This window comes from Typopeltis vanoorti, chromosome 1 (assembly GCF_054136105.1).
Source record: "Typopeltis vanoorti isolate ZY-2024b chromosome 1, IOZ_Tvanoo_1.0, whole genome shotgun sequence".
NCBI lineage: Eukaryota > Metazoa > Arthropoda > Arachnida > Uropygi > Thelyphonidae > Typopeltis > Typopeltis vanoorti.
In genome coordinates, this window is record NC_143549.1 from 27,679,788 (window position 1) to 27,699,634 (window position 19,847).

At 34.1% G+C, this 19,847-nt stretch overlaps 1 protein-coding gene across 7 annotated transcripts in view; it reads left to right on the forward strand.

Annotated features, from left to right (window-relative positions):
• Positions 1-19,847, forward strand: part of LOC150109855 (histone deacetylase 4-like) — a 579,471-nt gene that overhangs the window by 173,995 nt on the left and 385,629 nt on the right. For 6 of the 7 annotated variants that reach the window (XM_090397008.1, XM_090397036.1, XM_090397014.1 and 3 more), the window contains one exon: positions 19,306-19,368. In XM_090397008.1, coding sequence (XP_090253134.1) covers positions 19,306-19,368 — 63 coding nt within the window. Of the gene's footprint in view, positions 1-4,082; positions 4,283-19,305; positions 19,369-19,847 lie in introns of those variants that run through there. The other variant, XM_090397028.1, reaches the window with a different exon arrangement.

Here is a 19,847-nt window from a genome sequence, read left to right on the forward strand (position 1 = left end):
CCCAATAGCCATTTTCACAGGTCCACAATTCCAGTCTATTCAAATCACAGGTGCTGCTGATATGTAAGTACTGCATATCAGCAGCACTCCTGATTACCTTACCTATATACCTTCTTTGCATCATCGGCAAATAGCTGCATTCGCACGTCAAATTCTTTCCAATGTCATTAATGTACAGATTGAATAACCATGGACCAAGGACTGATCCTTGAGGCACACACCACTGGTTACCTTAATTCTTAATTCTTGCAGACTGGCATCCCCCATATATCACTTTTTGTTAGCTGTCAGCCAGCCCATTCTCTTATCAATGCTAATATTGTATAACCCAAACCCATATTCTCCAATTTATGCAACATTCTTCCATGCTGTATTCTGTCAAAAGCCTTAGCAAAATCCCAAAGTATCATGGTGTATCCATTCCCCTTGTCTAGTTCAATGGTAGCATTATTATAGAAGAACAAGTTGCTAAAACATGACCTTCCCTTAGTAAACCCATGATGTTTTACAGAGTATACATCCATTTCTGTATAAGGATCCTAACCAATTTTTCCAAACTCTTCACCATTTTTGGGACTATCTTGAACTTGCAGAGCCAGTTTCTTTACATACTCAGACTTAGCTTTCCGTACAACAGTTGTGACTGTTCTAGCTTGCTGCTTATAATTTCTATACCTGACATCATCATGATGATATCAGATATTCCTTCTGCATGATATTTTTCATACGAATCTCTTGCTTGATAAGGTTACACATTCGTTTCATTCCTATCCTTTTTATTTTTTGAACTCCATGGACACATCCTGATATTGCATCATTTAAGTATTTCTTTAAACACCTCCCATGCACTGTCAATATCCGTTCCATCCAACAAGTCATATCATATTTTATATTAAAATCTTCCGAAATATATCTGTTTAAACTTTCTTGGATTGGTTTTATTTTCCAACAAACCTTTAGCTCGAGAAGAAAAACTGTTATAAAGCAATTTTTCTGCGATAGAAAAATTCTGTACATCCAATTAGTTTATTATCTGTTTCGGACTGTACTAGATGTAACTTGAATGTTTGATTGCAAGATCCGAATCAGTTTGAGCTATGAAGTACTATATCTGTTAACTGCGTGAGTTCTTTAGTCTCTCAAAACAGACAACTAGCTTGAGAACTCAAAGAACATGAAACTCTAAACTCGCCTTCAGTTGAAAAGCCTTTATGGACATTTTTGTGTGTTAGACGGGATTTCAATCCGTCTTTTCAACCAAGGGGAATGATGTCTCATCCTTACCATTGCGTAATGAAAACGCTCCGCCACGGCGAAAACAGGAACATTTCGCAATTCCTTACCTCTTTGTTTGTGAGAAACCTAATTTCATTTCTGGGGAAATTGCAATTATCATCAAAATGTATTTCTGTTCCTAAGGTCTCTGTTGCCACTGACCAAGATCTCAATGATACCTACTTTTACACATATTTTGGAGAAAATTTAAACTCTTTTGATAGCGTGTACGTGTAACACGCTCACTTTGAATATCCAAAGGTAATAAAGAATCTTGGTGTAAAATATCGTGTGTACTTTAACCAGCGAGTCACTGTCAGTATCCGGTGGCAGAGAATATTTACAGCCGCCAGGAATTTTGTACGTCGACATCAAGCGGCGATAAGGTCTAGAATGGCGATGAATCACTATAAATCTATTGTAACATAGCGTTTTTATCTCTACATACCTATTTTTAAACCGGTGTTATCCAATTGTGTCTGCGTGTAATCGTTTTATGCAAAATGTCTAAGCGTAGGATTATAAACTGAATAGTTAGGAGAAACATTCTTTGCTCAACATAAGTATAATCTGTTTGCTTTTATTCCATGTGGTTCTCCTAAAAATAAAGTACGATGGAAACATGACAGACTGAATGGTAACTTTAGCCTCTGGTAGATGTAAGAATTTGCTACACTTACCGGCATTGTTTGGACCCTGTGGGCATGCTGGGAGATGATAGCATAGAGAGAGAGAGAGAGAGAGAGAGGTAAAAAAGTTTAAAAGATCGAGACGCGTCATGGCTTTACGCTTCCCAAAAACGGCTTGATGGGTCAAGAGCCAGTTGCCTTGACAACCAGACACGTTGTTCGTTTCCTAAAATAGCTCATCGATTAGTTTCCCTTGGCGATGTATAAGAAGAATTTGCCGAAGCTTCTCAACTACTGATAGTCTGATACAGTCCTGGACTTTTCGATTAGTGTCTAATATATAGTAACCGGGGAAAAAAAAAAAGTTATATCGTTATTATGATTTTTACAAACCAGCTACATTTGTAATGCATCAGTCAGTCCGTTTTAACGCTTATATAATCATAGTTCGTGAAATCTGTTACCAGAGTAACAGTCTGGTAACAGATTAAGATCATCAACATGTCCGTTGATGATCTTAAAATGGAATTATACATGATATAATTTAGTTAAATTGATTAGCAACCCGATCATCTAGTTATAAATTGCCAATGTCCATATTTGGTTTCACTCTGCTTACGATTAAAGCATATTTGTTGATTTCTTTCTGTCGTTCATTTTTTATTTTATTTTATTTTATTTATTATTTATTTTTATGTATTTGCAACTTACATTCCTTCAGTATAGCAATCTTTTTATATTGAAAAGGGCCATCCTAAAGTGAAATGGTCAAAACGGCTGCATCTTAGACGTAATAAAAATGCTACAATAATAACGATAATTAAGGTTACATTGAGAAGCTAACCACGCATTTAAATTCATTATCTTCCCTTGGTAGAAAACGTTTATCAAAAGTCTGTAAACTGATTTTTTAAGGTTAATGATTATGTTTAGTTTTGAACTTTTCATGTGTGGTATTCTTAAGCCATATCAATGAGCAATCATGTTGTTTGTGGTTATGGGAAGTAAGGCTGTGAATCCAGCGTGTGTTGTCTGTTAATTGCGCGCATTCCTCTAGCCAGTTGGCGGGTGAACAACTATAAAGTTACCGGGAGGAGTGAATTAGTAAAATTTCGTTTTAAGCTTGAGACATCCCTAATGGAATTCTAAAGTATTATCATTCGTGATGTTATTCCAGCAGCTCCTCCACAACGGTTGAGCGAAACGAAGTACAAAAGAGTGTTGAAACGGCCATAAGAAATTCGCGGACAAAAAAGGCTGACACTGTAGGCGTCAAGCTGTTGCCGGGCATACTGTTCCTTGCTCCTGGTCATTTAATACTTGCGTCATCACTACTGGCCATACAACGTATTGCATTCTTGCAACATCTGTACTCCTTTATCTCTCATACCCATCGTAAAGTTGAAGTCTTACCTCATGATAACAAAAGAAAAGATATCCAAAATTGCATTGATGTTCTTTACCAGCATTAGAAAACCTGCGGTTGCGTAGACAGCAGGCACGGATGACCATATCATCGTTAATAGCATCCGTGTAGCCATTAGTAAGCGCCGATGTCGTTAGTTGGGAAAACCTAGGTTTGAATTCCGTTTAAAACATCAGGAACTAACTTACATATGTTTTCAGCTGAGAACGAGTTAAGCGCTCTCCTTTAGAGATGAAAGAGTATTTCCTCCAGAAATTATAGGTTTCTTCCCAACCTTGCAAAGCATACATATTGACCGTTCACGCGCAATTTACACTCTTCTCGTGGCCTTAACTTTTATACTGTTTTCGCATAATCTAAATAACGAACTTACACTGTCCTGGCACGAGTGGTTAGCGTATCCGCTAAACAACCAGCAGTTGGATTCGAATCCCACCATAATAGGCATGGTTGTTTTGTAAATGTGTTTAAATAGTAGATGAACTTCATTAGACGTCCACAGTATCAATATTAATGTACCGGAGACTGTTTTTCCTGGACACACACACGCATACATTCTTCCTTATACTCCTAAAGGAACGTTATCATAATTTCACCCGAAATCAAGACTTGCGAGTAAACAGATCTTATCTTCTGATTACAACTGGTGACGTCAAGTCTCGACCTTGTGCTTCGTGTTGCTTCTCTTTTAGTGGCTACGAGGTCCGTTGACTCGCTTGGTGTTTGATGTGGAAGAAAGAAAGAAAGTCTTTAACGCACTTCAAGGGGCTCTTTGTAGTCCGAAGTCTGTTTCTACCGCTCATAAGAGTTGGCCTGATGTAATATTCCGGCTGTGTGGAGATTGTTCGCGACGAAAGCGTCATTAGCGAGATGACTGACTAAGTTTGTTGTGTTAGCTTTCTTTGTACGGTATGAACTGGAGTGCGACCCCAAGTCTCTTGTCCATAAGTGGGTGAGTATTCGTAAGTGTTATTTATTAGTCTTTCACACTTTCAGGGTCAGTTAGTGTTTTCCGTTCAATTATTAGTGAAACGTTCGTCTCTCTCTCTCTCTCTGTTGTGTGTGTGTGTCATCGATAATTCAGAGGATATCGCGAAATTTTAGTCATCAGCGAAGAGATGTCTTCACACTTCCGGTTATATATTGGAAAGCTATAGATTAATTTTCATCAGCAGGTCGTTGACTCGTGGAAATTAATGCATGCTACAATCTACACTAAGCAAAAAGTTTTACATTTTTACGGTCAAGTAAATGCTGTATTTTCATCTGATTTCAGTGAAACCAAAAATTTGCATCCTTTAGCGGTGATAGGCGTAAAAACTATGGACACTTCTTGATGAATTTAAACTCCTTTGGTACGATTTTCAGTGTTTGGCTAATAATTTCTAAGAGAAAATTTAATGGATTAATTTCTAACTTCACTATTCATTTACATTCACTATTTATTCTACAGTTTATATTTCCTGCTTATTCGTGGTGTGGCGTTGCATTTCATGTTTAGTAGTTTACTATTGAATGACAATACCGTTGTATGCGATATGTATGCTTTAACAAAAAAAAAAAAAAAAATGATATACGGTAACGGATCTTCCGTGTTATGACGTCACAAGACATCCTTCCTTCCTTGATTTATATAATGCACGTGTGCGTAGTATAGAAATTTAATTCTTGTCTGCATTAGATTAAACGAATCATTGTTATATTTTCTTGTTAGACATTGGGTATTGATTGTCAACAGCTACGTTTTTATTCAATAAAATGACCAGGAGATGAAATATATAACTAATTCTCATAAACAAGTCAAAGTTATCTAAGATGATCACATGAAGAATTCGTGTAGGAGTTCTAGCATTTAGGAAGAACATTTTGTTATTGTTCTACAAGATATAGACAAAGAAATCAAGTATGCAGCGCTAGTTTGTGTCGAGGAGAAAACATGTTTATAAAATAACACCACAACTCGTATTAATAATAATAATAAAGGTCTATTATTTTGCTTTTCAATAATGCAATTTTGGTAGTTTTGCAGAGAAAATTGAAAAGATGAAAAATAGAAAGAAAAACGAAATCCATGCAATGCCAAATAGTTCTTCACTTTCACCGCCTCATTGGAGGACAAACATGACTTTTCTTTAAACTTCGAGGAGCTCTAATAGAATTTCATGCCTCACTAGATCCCTTTATCTTTCATTGCTTCCGTTTATCTGGCGCGCTCACCGAACTAGTAACATATTAAAAAAAAAAAAAAAAAAAAAAATTGAGGTTAAACAAACAGAGTGTGCTTTAAAAAAGTTCGACCTCATTTTTAATCCCTTGCGATGCTCACCAGGTTTTCCTACCTATCAGTGAAGTAGCCCGGGTGTAATGAGGTCTGACACACGGTTCTTGAAATCACTTACTCCGCGAATGCGTATCCTGTTCTTTGAGGATGGTTGCCAGATTGAATTAGATAATGCACGTGAGTTTGGGACGGTCTTACATGAGAGTCGTAGACTATTAAATGACATAGATTGTACGCATGAGACTGGCGAAAATATCGGCCAGCCCAAAGAGGGTGCATTTGTATTATAAAAATTTGAACACCACAGATCTCTAAATTAGATTTCCATTTCACAGATGATTCTTAAAATGTTGGCTTATATACATTAAATATATATCAAAATTAAATAAAAAATATTAAAATTAAAAGGCGGTCTTTTATTCTCAGTTAAACTTCTAACGAATTTCTTTATATTAATTTTCTTAATTTTATATTAATTTTATATTAATATTTCTTTATATTAATTTTATTAATAAAGGAAGAAAAATAACCCGATTCTATGATTTTTATTACGACAAAAATAATAGGAGTACCCAGTAAAAGGCAACGAACTTTTCTAGCCTGACAATTAAGATGTACAACTGGAAGCGGGCCAAATACTAACATTAAGCCTTACTTTGTTAACTAACCCGGCGAAACGAGCCTTGAGTTTTGTATCTTGGCAACTAGGCAAAAGAAAAACGTGCACGAAATGGAATGCAGAAGGTGCGTTTCCTTTTGTTGGTCGCTTCATTTGCTGCAATAATAGAAATAAAAGAAGAGTATTTTAAGTGGAGCGTAGAATCTGTAAGTAACGACATATATTTTTCCCGGAGTTCAAACGAAAGCGTAACAGATTACTTGCCATTTAATAACATTGTATTTTAACCTGAGCAAAGTACAAAACGAAAATCCGCCCATCATTTCCTCTTGGCGGTGACAGAAAGGAAATTAGATTTTCGTTTGGCATTGTCGCGTAGCAGACGAAATGAATTCTGCATAAAAACATAAGCAATTATTTTTTTTATTATTTATTTATCTATTTCTTATAACAGCCGCATACCGGGTGCATGTTGTCGCACAGTTAAACAAATGACAAATCAAAAATGGTGCTTAACTTCCTACAAAAAATCATTATTTCCTTTTGTAAACAAGGAAGAACCTTTAATTCAACTGTCTGGAATTCATTAAATATCCCGACATTGCAATCTTGGTTAATGGCTTATTAAAATTATTATAAGTAAGGATTCGTCTGGATAGACTGCGCAAATTCATCAGTGACACTAACTTCACTACTTAATGTTAGAATATAAAATGTTATATTTATGGACCTGCTTAAATGCAACAATCCGTTCTTTGTTATCATCAAGCGATCATATAATTCTCAGACGTACGAGGGGGGGGGGGGACTGAAAAGTTCTCGGCCTCGAGCATAGATGTTAACACTATCGACACGATTTTTTTTTTCTAAGTTGGTACATCTCTCATAAGCATCGATGTGAAATTGCAAGTCATTCTATCAAGTAGTTTGTTATATACAGCTGTCTGAAGCGAAAGTGTTTTCTGTATCTCTTGAAATGGATAAAATTGGGTATCGTGCGGTTATGAAATTCTTTGTAAAAGAAAGTTTAATGCCAAAGGAAATTCATAAAAGTTTATGGGCACTCTTCTCCTTCATTTTCGACAATTAAGAAATGGGCTACCGAGTTTAAACGTGGCCATACCAGCCTTGAAGATGCTCTAAGTGAAGGACGTCTAAAAAGTGTAACAGCACCAGAAATCATTGATCAATTTGACCGGCGAGTCAAAGTGCGTAAAATTGTTGAGATTATGGGCATTTCAAAAGACCGTGCAGGATATATTTTGCATGAAGAATTGCAAATAAAATACTTTGCGTAAGATGGTGCCGCACTTGCTCCCAAGCATGAAAATGTAACATATTTGCATGAAAATCTCTAAACAGTGCTTGGAGCATTTAACAAGAATAAAACTGATTTTGTGAGTCGATTTATTACTATGGATGAGACTTGGATTCATGATTACACATCAGAATCCAAACAGTAGTCAAAACAGTGGACAAAAGCCGGTTGTTCAGCGCCAAAGAAGACAAAGTCGGTTCCATCAGTAGGAAAGATCATGGCATCGGTGTATTGAGATCCTAAAAGCATTTTGTTTATTAATTATCTTAGACGAAAAAAATCTGAGAAAAGACCCGGTTTGCAGAAGAAAAAAATCATCTTCCTTCGGGGCAATGCACCTGCCCACAAAGGTGTTTTGGCAATGGGAAAATTAAGGGATCTGCACTATTAATTATTGGAACATCCATCTTATTCCCCAGATTTGGTTCCCTCTGACTTCTATCTCTTCCCAAAACTAAAACTCTTCCTCGCTGATCAGCGTTTTTCTTCGAATCAAGAGGTGATTGCAGCTGTGGAGGGGTATTTTGCAGATCTTACTGAGAACCACTACAGGGATGGGATAATGGCAGTGGAGCATCGCTTGAATAAATCTATTAGCCTTACGGGAGATTATGTTGAAAAATGAAAATAATTTTTAAATTATAAATTCGTTTTTTCATTGTTAGGCCGAGAACTTTTCACACCACCCTCGTATTGCGTACATAAGACAGCCTAGTTAAGAATTATCTAGAATTCCGCTTGCTGTTGCTAAAACAGAGGGTGAATCCACTCGTAGAGATTACTTCTTTGCTGATCTTTTAAAGGTTCTGATTATGGATTGCTCGAAATGAAGTAGTTACTTGCAAACGAGCCAAATCGTAATATGTGGACACACCTGGTACTGATGTACATAGTGTGAAATTTGCAACGCTATTCAGAATAGACATATTTGGATTTCGATCAAAATAAATGTATTATATGGTACCTTATCAAATGGCAGCACAGCCTTTAGCCGTAATGCCAATGAAAGAAACCCAATTCTGTTCAGATTTGTCTTTTTACAACTAAAAAAAGCAAGCTCATTCTTTGAGAAACTACAAAAAACGATTTTGTTGTTTTATCACACGGATTCACTAGGACAATTTGAGTTAACAAGAAAAAGGGTCTGTTTTTAGACTGTCACTGAAAGCAGACTTTTGGGATATGCATTACAAATACACTCCCATTTAACTTATTGCGTTATCGTATGTAAGCAGGAATGAACATACGCGTACGTCGTCGGTCTATTTTTTAAGCTGTAGATCGAATTTTACACTGCAGTTCAGAAACTCTTGAAATGCCATAATAATAATGGTTTTTGACACTACATACATTTTATTGTATGATCACTTGACCTACGATTTTAATGCATTGGAGTAGTCTGTTTACATGGATAAAGTCCGTTATTCGCAGTTATTTTTTCCCGGAGCTCAAACAAAAGCGTAACAGATTACTTACCATTTAATAACATTGTGATTTTGCATTTTTTGAAAAAAATAGTTCTAGAAACGCCTGAATATTTTGAGGAATGCCTTGCATTAAACGATACTCGGAAGAGTTCTGTTTATTTATAACATGAAGGTTAAAACTAGAAAGAAGAACGTTGCACAAGGAAACTAATAAGAATTGAACAAGAATAATCCATGTTGTCGAGTTGTGTATGAATTCTCGAAATGTCAAGAGTTCTTTATTTGTCATGCAACTCCCAATTCGGATAAAGAGCCAACAATAGCCCACATTTATGAAACACTGAAGTTGCATTATTATTATTATTATTATTAATGTGACACCTCCAGGGAGTTCAAACACTCATCGAGGGAGAGTGTACCCCTCCAACTAATAACCGCGCTCAAACTTGCTTAACCTTTTGCAAGCCATTAGTAGCAGAGGCTCTACCAATCGACCAACCTTCATCTAGGAAAGACGTTTCCGTTATGTAAGCAGACAGATCGACTAGCCTTGCTTATCTAGCGTGCCAAACAAGCTACAGAAATGAAGATAGAGTAGTTTATTCTTCACCGTATTTTGGTTTAAGCAACTTTTTCCTCCTTGATTGACTCCGAATAACTTTGCGAAGTTGACGGTTCTCTTAAATAGACGATCGTAATGCCGGAATCCATTCAAGCGGAAAATATGACGAGTTCAAAAGGTTATTTATTCCACATACAGCAACTAATGATCGATACTCGAGTGAAGATCACCCCACATCAAACAGGGTAGCAACAGTCGAATTGGTTTACAAATACTGCAGGTCAAAATAAGGTGATTCATTGGAGCGGAGCTTGTTTCAAACTGTCCTCTACCTCGAAAGATAAAACACGTACTTACAAGTTTGTTCAACTTGTGAGATCTTTCTACACTCAGATAACGCGGACACGAGCACTGAGTCTTGAAAGAGGGAGAGGTTTTATATCTTATCTCGTACAATAAAGTACTGATTTCTATTTGTTTGCTTGTGTACATCCTACAGTTTTCTAGAACATTTGTATTAGTGACGTCATTTCCTTATTTTCAGCAGAAATGCAGTCATTCGTCTACCGAATGGAATGGCAGATAAAATATATCCAATTGTAAATACGTGAAAGGTACAAGTGTCATTGTTTATAGTGGTGTAATCGAACCGTCGTTTATAACCACTTGGACTTTAAGGATCCTTAAAATATCACACGAACACGAGACGTCACAAGTTCTTGGAAACATGGAGGAGTTGGCTAGAAAAAAGTGTTTTTTTTTAAACCTCAACTTATCGATATTCGATTGCCATTTATACATAAAGGTCTATATGCGTTCGGTTTTTTGCTCATGTTTTTTTTTTTTTTTTTTTTTTTCTAACTTGTGGAGAAAATCTCAAAGCCATTTTGGCGGCTACTTCTTGCGACCTCTTTGATCGTTTCCATTACAGACTGCTGAAACTTTTCCATTGAAAATCTCAGACCTTGAGATGAGAATTCGTTTGTGGTAAGAAGTAGACGTCGTAGGAGAACATGGTTACGGTTCTTAGAATTATAGCAGATGAAGCTGAGATCATGAGATCAGGTGACTTATTTTTTATCATCTACATTTTTTATTTGCTTGTTTATCTGTTTCGTGGGAGAAAATATCAGAGTTTCTCAGGAAGATAAACCCTTCTTAAATTTAATAGTGGTTACCTCAGATGCAGAAATCTTGAATGAGTACACAGATTGTTGCAAACATCGAATTTCTTCCTGGTGTTGACTTACGGACACAAAATATCAGGTCAGATAGTCAGGTGGTGGATGAACTTCGTTGCACACTGAAACCGCTGCTCTGTTTATTGTAGGACAGTAGCTTGGAAAAATACTACTTTGTTTAGTCTCTAGAGCAACGTTTCCTGATTATCTTGGTCTACTCATGGCTCTCGTGATGTAGATTTGTAACCTTTGCGTGGGTGAGATTATCATGAAAAAATTAACTCAAGTATTTATCTTCGGAGTCATGACGTTAACTATTAATTACTGAATGGATTTGTACCGACAAAAGGAAAAGAACAACCGAGAATTCAAATAACTCCTAACGTTGGAAACAAAGTAAGAAGGAAGAAAATAAAAGTGACAGACCAGTCATCTCTGGTAATTTAAAAAAATATGGTTGTTTTCTATTTTACGATACCATCCCAACTTTGACAAACACATTTCTGTATTATTATATTGTGACTAAGTTTTCACCGACCCTGCTAAAATCGTATAGGCATAAACTTTTATCTCATATATACCATTTCTAAATATCAGTTAAAAACAATAACATCAAAGTTTTGTTGTTAATTTCCAAATCAACATAAAAGTTACGCAAGAGTTCTACAAATCCAATATATACTATTTTATGTCATCCTTAGATGTGTGGCTTTGGCGCCAATGTTACAATTAGATAATAGAGGAATATTACATTTATTGTCATAAATGACTAATATTTTTTTTTCAATTAAAAATTAAATCAAAACGTTAAATAATTAATAACTGGTGATATCGCCAATGTGATGAGAAACAGATACGTTTTATCCGGGTTTTTTTTCTTTCTATTTTACATTTTATATCATCGAATCATATACTGATCGAAATATTGCTGAGGGCAATATACCACGTAAAGATTCAAAAGAGGGGACTTAGTGATAATTAGGATATGCTTACACTTACTGTTTGAGAATCCCCCCCCCCTTCTCAAGTACTACTGGTCATTCAGATTGTGGACTGGACTTGATAGTATAGAATTCCACATAAACTTGAGTAGATAGGTAGGACCTTGAATAATTCTTATAGTTTGTGCAGTTTTCTTTGGATGACTTCCGTCTCTTTATAGAAGACTGAGAATAAGAACTTCATCTTAAAAATATGAATTAATGTTGTAGAATAAAGAAAATTTTATTTTATATTGCAAGAAGATTGACTTTTTAATGATATTTTTTGAAGTTAAAGTAGGTTCGTGTTAGTATTATAATATAATCAAAAAGGTCTTCGTTGTCATTACATTCTGAGTACTTATTTGAATGTTGAGTGTTTTTATTGATATTTTAAGTATTTGGAATAGTTGGACTTATAATATTCTTGTTCTGTGGAGTGAGAAGTCAAGGAAGTGTAGTGACCCAAATACTTTTCGAATTATTTCTACATTTTAAATGAGAGACAGTTATGTGTTTATTTCCTTTTTTTAAAAATTTATTTTTGGAATGTCACAGAAAAAATAGCCAAGCTATTTATAATTAGAAGAAAGAAAGAAAGAATCTATTTATAATTATTTTCGATTACAAGAAAATGGTAACAGTTCGCATACGATTAGCAAAATAATTTAGAAAAATACTTCGGTTGAACTTCCTGCGCTGTACGATGATGAGGATAATCCTGAGGTCATTGACTCTTAGAGAAAATAGAGAGAGAGGAAAAAAAAAAAAAAAGACGATAAAAGCGCTTTTCTGGGAATGCCAAAAGCGTGCGCGAAATGAAAACAGTTGCCCAAAATACACTCATAATAATAGGCGGGCTATATTTTGTTACCACGCTTTGTTGTTCGGCCAACACAGGAGCTTTGAATCTCCTAGCAGTGACATTGATAGCTGGTACCATTATCTCGAGATAACGCTATATTTGTAACACGCGAACCAGTTGCGAAGCAACTTTAACTGCCGTAGGCCTAATTGCTATATTTGACTACCAACTAATAACAACTGTTGTGGGTCTAAGCAGATGACTCAATTATTATCATGTAGTTCATACCGTTTAGTCTCTTTATCTCTTATCTGTTTTATGGATCGTATTGAATGAAATATTTTGTCTGAAAGAAACGTCATGTCCGCCTGAATGAGTTTTTTTTTTTATATATATAAATTTATCTTCCCGACTCGTCAGTATCTTCGTGTTTAAGTAGTTTTTTTTTTTTTTTTTTTTTTTTTGTTTGTTTGTTTCGTTGGAAGGTTTTTAGTCCTAAGAATGCGATTTTGGATACACGCCGTGTCTGTAGATTGCCCATCAATATAGTCACGGTGTCTTTTATTTTCTTCTTTTTTGCATAAGGAATCCTTGTAGTATCAGCATGTGTTATAATAACAAGAAATGCCATCGGGATTTTTGATGAGCACATTCCTAAAATTACACGTTCATTAATTTCTTTCATTCAGAACATAAACTTATCCTGTTTAAAATTATTCTTTCTGCTGTTCTTAACTGCAAATTTCTCTTCTTGCATAGCAGCACGAAAAGAAATTTGCTAATATCCGAATAATTTCTGCATCTTTATTCTCCTTAATGTGATGGTAAAAAACGCTCGTTATAAGTCTTTAGTGGTAGTAAATTTAAACTTCCTTCTCTAACATTCCTCTAGTGCGAGTGCAAAGGCTTATAAAAAAAAAAGTTCGTAATTGATTTTTTATTTTCTCCGTTGCAATAAACGTGATATGGATAACCTTTCAACTTTTTCCTCATTAAGTGAAAAAGCGACAGAATATCTACGATAATAGTTCACATGATGCGTTAAGCAAAATATCGTGTCGTCTCACATTTCGCACTCACCCCTAACCACATGACAGGATCCGAAAGAATAAATACGCACTGAATAAAGCAGTCAGTATTCACCCAGACGTTACCATATGACTTCTACTCCACACCCAAAATCTCATCTCATTACTCAATCTGGATTGTTTTCACCAGTTGAGGGGGGGGGGGGGTAGAGAACGCTGCGATGGACGCTGTTCAACAAGTCCTAATGTATTACCTACAAATTGTTTCGAGGATATAGCTTTCGTAGTAGAGAAAATAAAAAAAATTGGAAAATGTCAGCCTCTGAAAGATACCCCCCCCCAAAAAAAAAAAAAAAAACTATGGAAACCCATACTCAGTATTTCAGTACTAAACTCGAAACTCAACAGAGTAGTACTGGAATAGTGAATATAGGTTTCCATAGTTTTCTTTTTAGCTGCGTTTCATGTGGTGCATAAACATTTTAATACTAGATTTGCTTTACCCTTCTGTTCATTTAAAGAACAGAAGGGTATTGAGTTATTGAGGAATCCGAGCTACAAGAAATTTTATTGAAATTTGAAGTTTCAATCATTCACAAAAATATGTCGCCCCCTTTACAGTTTTTGTTTCAATAGGACCATTTACCGAGTGCAAAGAGACAAAACGTCGAATATGTGACAATTACTATCCCTCTAGCATGGGAGAATGTAATTCGATTTTTGAAATTGAAATTATAATATTGAAAAGAAAAATATGCAAGACAGTTTTGAAAAGAATCAAAATTGAGCAGGTTTGAGAGGTCAAGTGTAGACACAAATATTAATGAAAGTAGAATGAAGGAATTGGAAAAACAATAATTAAAATTTGGAAACTCAGTAACCGACGCTGAAGAAAACATTGATGGATTCACTCAGAGAGGCATGTGGAGAAGCTGTTTGCAAAGATAGAAAAATCAGAAGTCCATTCCATGGTGGACTCAAGAAGCGAGAGAGAGGCTGTCCTCGGACATTTGCCGAGTTATTTGCTAAGGAACTTTGGATGTGCTTTTCTGTTTTCTTTGCAAATAACTCGGCAAATGTCCGATGAGAATAGAGAGTATGTAAAAAAAAAAAAAAAAAGCGATAGATAGTGAAAAAGCAGCTAGAAAAATCTTGAGAAGACTGGTATAGAAGGTAAATATTAGGAAGATATTTTGGAAGCTATTGAAAAAACTTAGAGAAGGGAAAACAGAAATGATAAAGATGTCGTGGAAACTGATCATGAAAATATTCTGAATGTTTGGGAGAATTATTCTGGAGAGACTTAAATGAAATAAGAAGTAACTGAACAGTGGGAGCAACTATTTAAAAGGAATGCAATTAGTAGTACATATCAATACTCAATCATTTGAGATAGAAAAAGTCATGGAAAACCTGAAATGTGGGAAGTCAGGCAGCTGGAGTAGATGATATTCGAACCAGAAAAGCTCAAAAATGGAAGGATAAAAAGAGGCCAGCTATTCTGCTTAATTCAGAAGGTGTGAATAAATTAGCCAATAATAAATTGGCAGGAAAAGACCCAGATTAAGGCCAAAAGTTAGATGGATTGATGCAGTTAGAAGTGCATTAAAACACAGAAATATAAGATCTGACTCTTAGATCTGAATCAACAGATTGATTCGAATGATAATTGTTGTTAGAAGGTAGTAATGATGTAACTTTTTCATGTAGTGCTGCTGTCATAACATCCTGTATATTCCAAGAGGAATTTACATGTCAGGATTTTGATGATGATGAAATATAATGGTATATATGCAATACATTCACGAGGTTCGCTTTTGGTTTTATTCCTATAATTTCTAATGACAAAGTTTGGCAAAATTTTAGAGAGGTTCGAAAAGTGTCCACCCTCGATAGAGTTATTGATTACATAAGTTTGTCACATGACACCATATTTCACTGGATAACAAAGAAAGCTAGATGGTCGAAAAGTGAACCCTGAACTGTATGTCTATATTTATATGTACTTGCTGCGTTGGCAGAAGGTATGATATGGTATACATAAGGTTGTAAGGTATCGTATTATATCTGAAATTGCGTGTGTTCTCCAGTCTGTTTGATGACCTTCTAGGAAGAAACATCCTTCCATCTCCGTATGCGATCGACTAACTGACTTAAGTGTATAATGTGAATAAGCCCTCTTATTCACATTTCACGCAACCCACACGAGATTCAAACACAGATTTTGCCAACTAAAACCAAATGCCGCCAGTTTGTTACATGAGGAGCTTGTTGAATTGTATTTGGTCGTATGCAATCTGAAGGTTGTACTTAAATCATTCTTACGCTCAAAGCTAGAAGATGGCGAAAGTTTTTTATTTTTTATTTAAAAAAGGATTTGATAATATTGTTCTTGTATTTTTACTGTAATCGGACTATTTATGTAGACAGAGAAATTCAAAATAATGACAATAATTTCTCTTTAATTTGTTGTAATTTTTTGAAATTTGGTACTTCAGATCATTATCAAAATGTGTCGTTTTTAATTGGATCATTTTAATTGCAAAATTATGTCTACACTACATTCCAAAAACTGTTTTAGGTACATCGTCATGACGTCATCATTGAGATAATAGATGGCTTCACTGTACAACAATGCTATTAAAAAATGATTTTTTTTTTCTGTTGTCCGCTGTCATTCTCTTGTTTTATATGAAATATTATTCGTCTCTATTTTGCATTCTTTTCATACATACAAAGAAGCTTTAGAACTATTTTTTTTTCTTAGGTCCATGTTTACTGTTATTCAGAAGCTTCATTATACAAATATCGTGTTCAGATTTTTTATATATATTCTTCGTTTTTTTTATGGATATTAATTTGTAACGGATAGCTCTCTTTTGCCTCTACAATTATTTGTAAGAATGTTGCTTTTAATATGTACGTCTATTGATTTATTAATTTGTCGCAGAGTTCCCATCTCGTCTTCAGGGTTAATCTAATTACTATTTTTTCAGTTTGCAAAAGTATTCTAATATTTCCACATCTTTTTAAAACCTTAGTTTCTTTTTTTACCCTTTATTTCGTTTCAAATGAAGTCGTTAGTTCATCGTTAGCAATTTCCATTTTACTCGATTTTTTTTCCCGTTAACTGAAAGAAGTATTAATCCTTATATATTTAGTTTCGTTTCATTTTCATTGATTAACTCGAATTCATCTTGTTAGTATAATTTTATGTTTTAATTTGTTTTCCTTTTTTTTTTTGTAATAGTGAATGCATTCGAAATGTTCCACTTTTTTATGTCTTTTAGTTAAACGTTTTATTTGTCTGTTAATTCGACATGTAGCTGTTAACAGTTTCTTTCAGTTTTGTCTTCCTTTTGCAGATTTTATATGCAGACAAAAAAACAAGAATTAATATATTAAAAAAAAAAAAAAATTGCAGCGTGTGGAGTACATATACTCTGAAACGCATGCATTCTTCCACTTCCCGATATCTTCAAGAAAATAATAAGCTACGTGACATAATTCCATCCTTTTCAGGTGGATCGTTGACTGCTGCAAATAAATAACGCCATGCTAGACTGTGATTTATAAAAAATTATAACGGTAATTCTTTATACTCTCTACGAAGTGCATATGTTCTAGGGATAAGTGTGTGTATTTAGTGGGGGGGGGGATCTTAAGTTTCAATTTCAATAAGGAATTCTCACGAATGGGAATTTTTCTTGTAAGCAGCGCATTTGCAGAGAAGGATCACGCGATATTGCTCTCAACTGAAGGATAGAAAGTGTTTAGCTGGTCTCAGGTGTTGGCAAAGTTTCTCCTCTCGAAGCCGGTTTTTTTTTAATATTTTTTTAATCCCAAAACTAGCCAACCGGAAGAAGAATACATGCAATTAACAAATCGATGTATCGGTTTTGTTGCACTATCGCTTTGCAAATAATTCTAACTAATCCTTATCTCCAGTTTTTCTGTAAATGTGGGGTGTTGAGATCTTCGTTTATAAAAATTCATAATCTCCAGGGGAAAATGCAATCAATTTTGACAGTCAGTAACACTGATTGAATCTTTTCTTTATCGGTTTTAAGCATATTAAAAATGATGGAGAAAATAATTCCAAAAACGTACTTCTTTTTTTTTTTTAATAATGCTTGCAAGAAGAAAACGAAATAGTTTCCTTTCGATGTGAGCTCTACCGTCATAGTAAAAGTTAAGATTCTTGGAGAACATCCTTATATTCACACAAAATTATTCTCTTTGATAAAAGATTGATCCTTTTTTTTTCGTTTTCTGTTTTTTTTTTTTTTTTGTCAATTTGTAATTAATGCTAATTTTCTTGAGTTTACGCGAAAAAAAAAAAAAAAAAAAAGTTCTAGTCAGCGACTAGAATTAATCTTAAACCACCATTCTTTAGCAGCCTAGCACATGCCACTCCCACTAACCTACACGGACGCTTGAGTTATGACATGTAATTTTTAATAATTTCATATACAATAATTGTCTGAGATATCCTGCTGCTTTAAGCTGTTTATTATTTTTGGCTGATATAAAGAATCAAAGGCTTTTTCAGAATCCACAAACACTAAATATGGGAGGATAATATTCATTTACTTTTTTTTTATTACTCAATTAATAGTATGGAATGATCTATTGTGCAGAAACTTTCTCTGAAGCTTGCTTGTTCAAATGGTTTGGCATCATCCATAAATCTGATTCTATTTCAATATAATGGATATAAAATGTACAGTCAATTAGGATAATACAGGTTAGTTTATAGTTAATGATATCATCTGAATTTTTTAATTAAAAATTATTAAACATACAGAATGTCTTCATGAAACAAAGATTAAAAAAAAATTCACGAACTAATGGAAATTTGTGATGTAGACGATACATAAAACGCTTGCAGTTGTTAAATATTGTGTTTAATGCTACGTAGATATCCATAACAGATACGAAACTAATACGTAAACATCACGATCTCTGACAGCGATAAACTAACTTTGTTTCATTAATATTCAAAGCAGTAACAAACACTGTAATAAAAAGTTACACATTTAAGCAGACGAGACCTAGAGAATAAATATTTATATTTGTCATCAAATATAAATTGAAACGTTACTGAAAAACTAGCTGTTTACATTTTACAGTTAACCTTGAATATGTTTAAAAATGCTCAAATTTGTCACATGTCGTTTGGGATAATAAATATGCAACAATTTTATATAACATTTGAAAAAATAAGAAATCGTCTGCGATCGAAGTTCTAACATGCTTAAATGTAAACTTAAATAAAATAATAACTTTCCTTCTAGGAAAAAAAATAATAATTCATTTTATTTACGATTGTTATTTTGTTTACTTTTTTTTAAAAAAAATTAACTTCTTAGCAGAGGCAAATACAAAACTATCTGTAACGCGATGAAAAATTAATACGTAGTATTGGTTTTTTAAAAAATACATAAAATTGTTATTACAATAATTCGTTGAAGTCTGATGATTTTTGTTTAGGTCTAACTGGTTATCGTATTATCATTATTATGATTATTTTAAATAACATGGTAAGGAAATCGCGGCATTTAACATTTAATATACAAGCAAATCCGTGATTACTAATGTCTCAGGTTTTCTTGAATATCTGAGTTTAAAAGTGGAATTTCAAGAAAGATAAAACAGAAATTAAATAAATAGTAAAAAACTTTTTAAAAAAATTATTTATTCAAATATTTTGCTAAGTGTCTTATTATTTGAGAACTAAAATGCTAAATCGACAATTTTCTTTTATTTTTCAGAAACCCTGGGTCCATCCCACACTATGGAAATCAACTCCCACTATAGCCACATTCAAAGAAAAGGTAAGAAAGTTGAATTCCAGAAATTTAAGGCTTGAATTGACCAAGTACAGTACATTAAAATTCATGTTTGCATTGAAACTACTTGTGTAGCAAGCACATCAGGTCAGATATTTATTGGCAAAAAAAAAAAAAAAAAAATCAGTTCTACGTAAATTTTTATAGTTATTCTTATATGGTAAGGCTAAATGGAATTTTCAGTCATAATTACTTGTAATCACAATTCTTATATCTGAATATTTTGAGATTTAAAAACAAGCAAACAAATTTTATATTCGCAGTATATTAGATATGTCGACGAAGAGATAAGGACGTGTGATTCATTAGAGTTTAACGTAATCACAGTTGAATATTTAATTAAGACTGATTAAAGTACACATATTTCGGTAATTTTCACTTTAATACACAGAAAATAGTTCAGATACGTGCATCAAAATATATGTACTTCAGTCTGGTGTTATTTAATTAAATATTCAACTGTG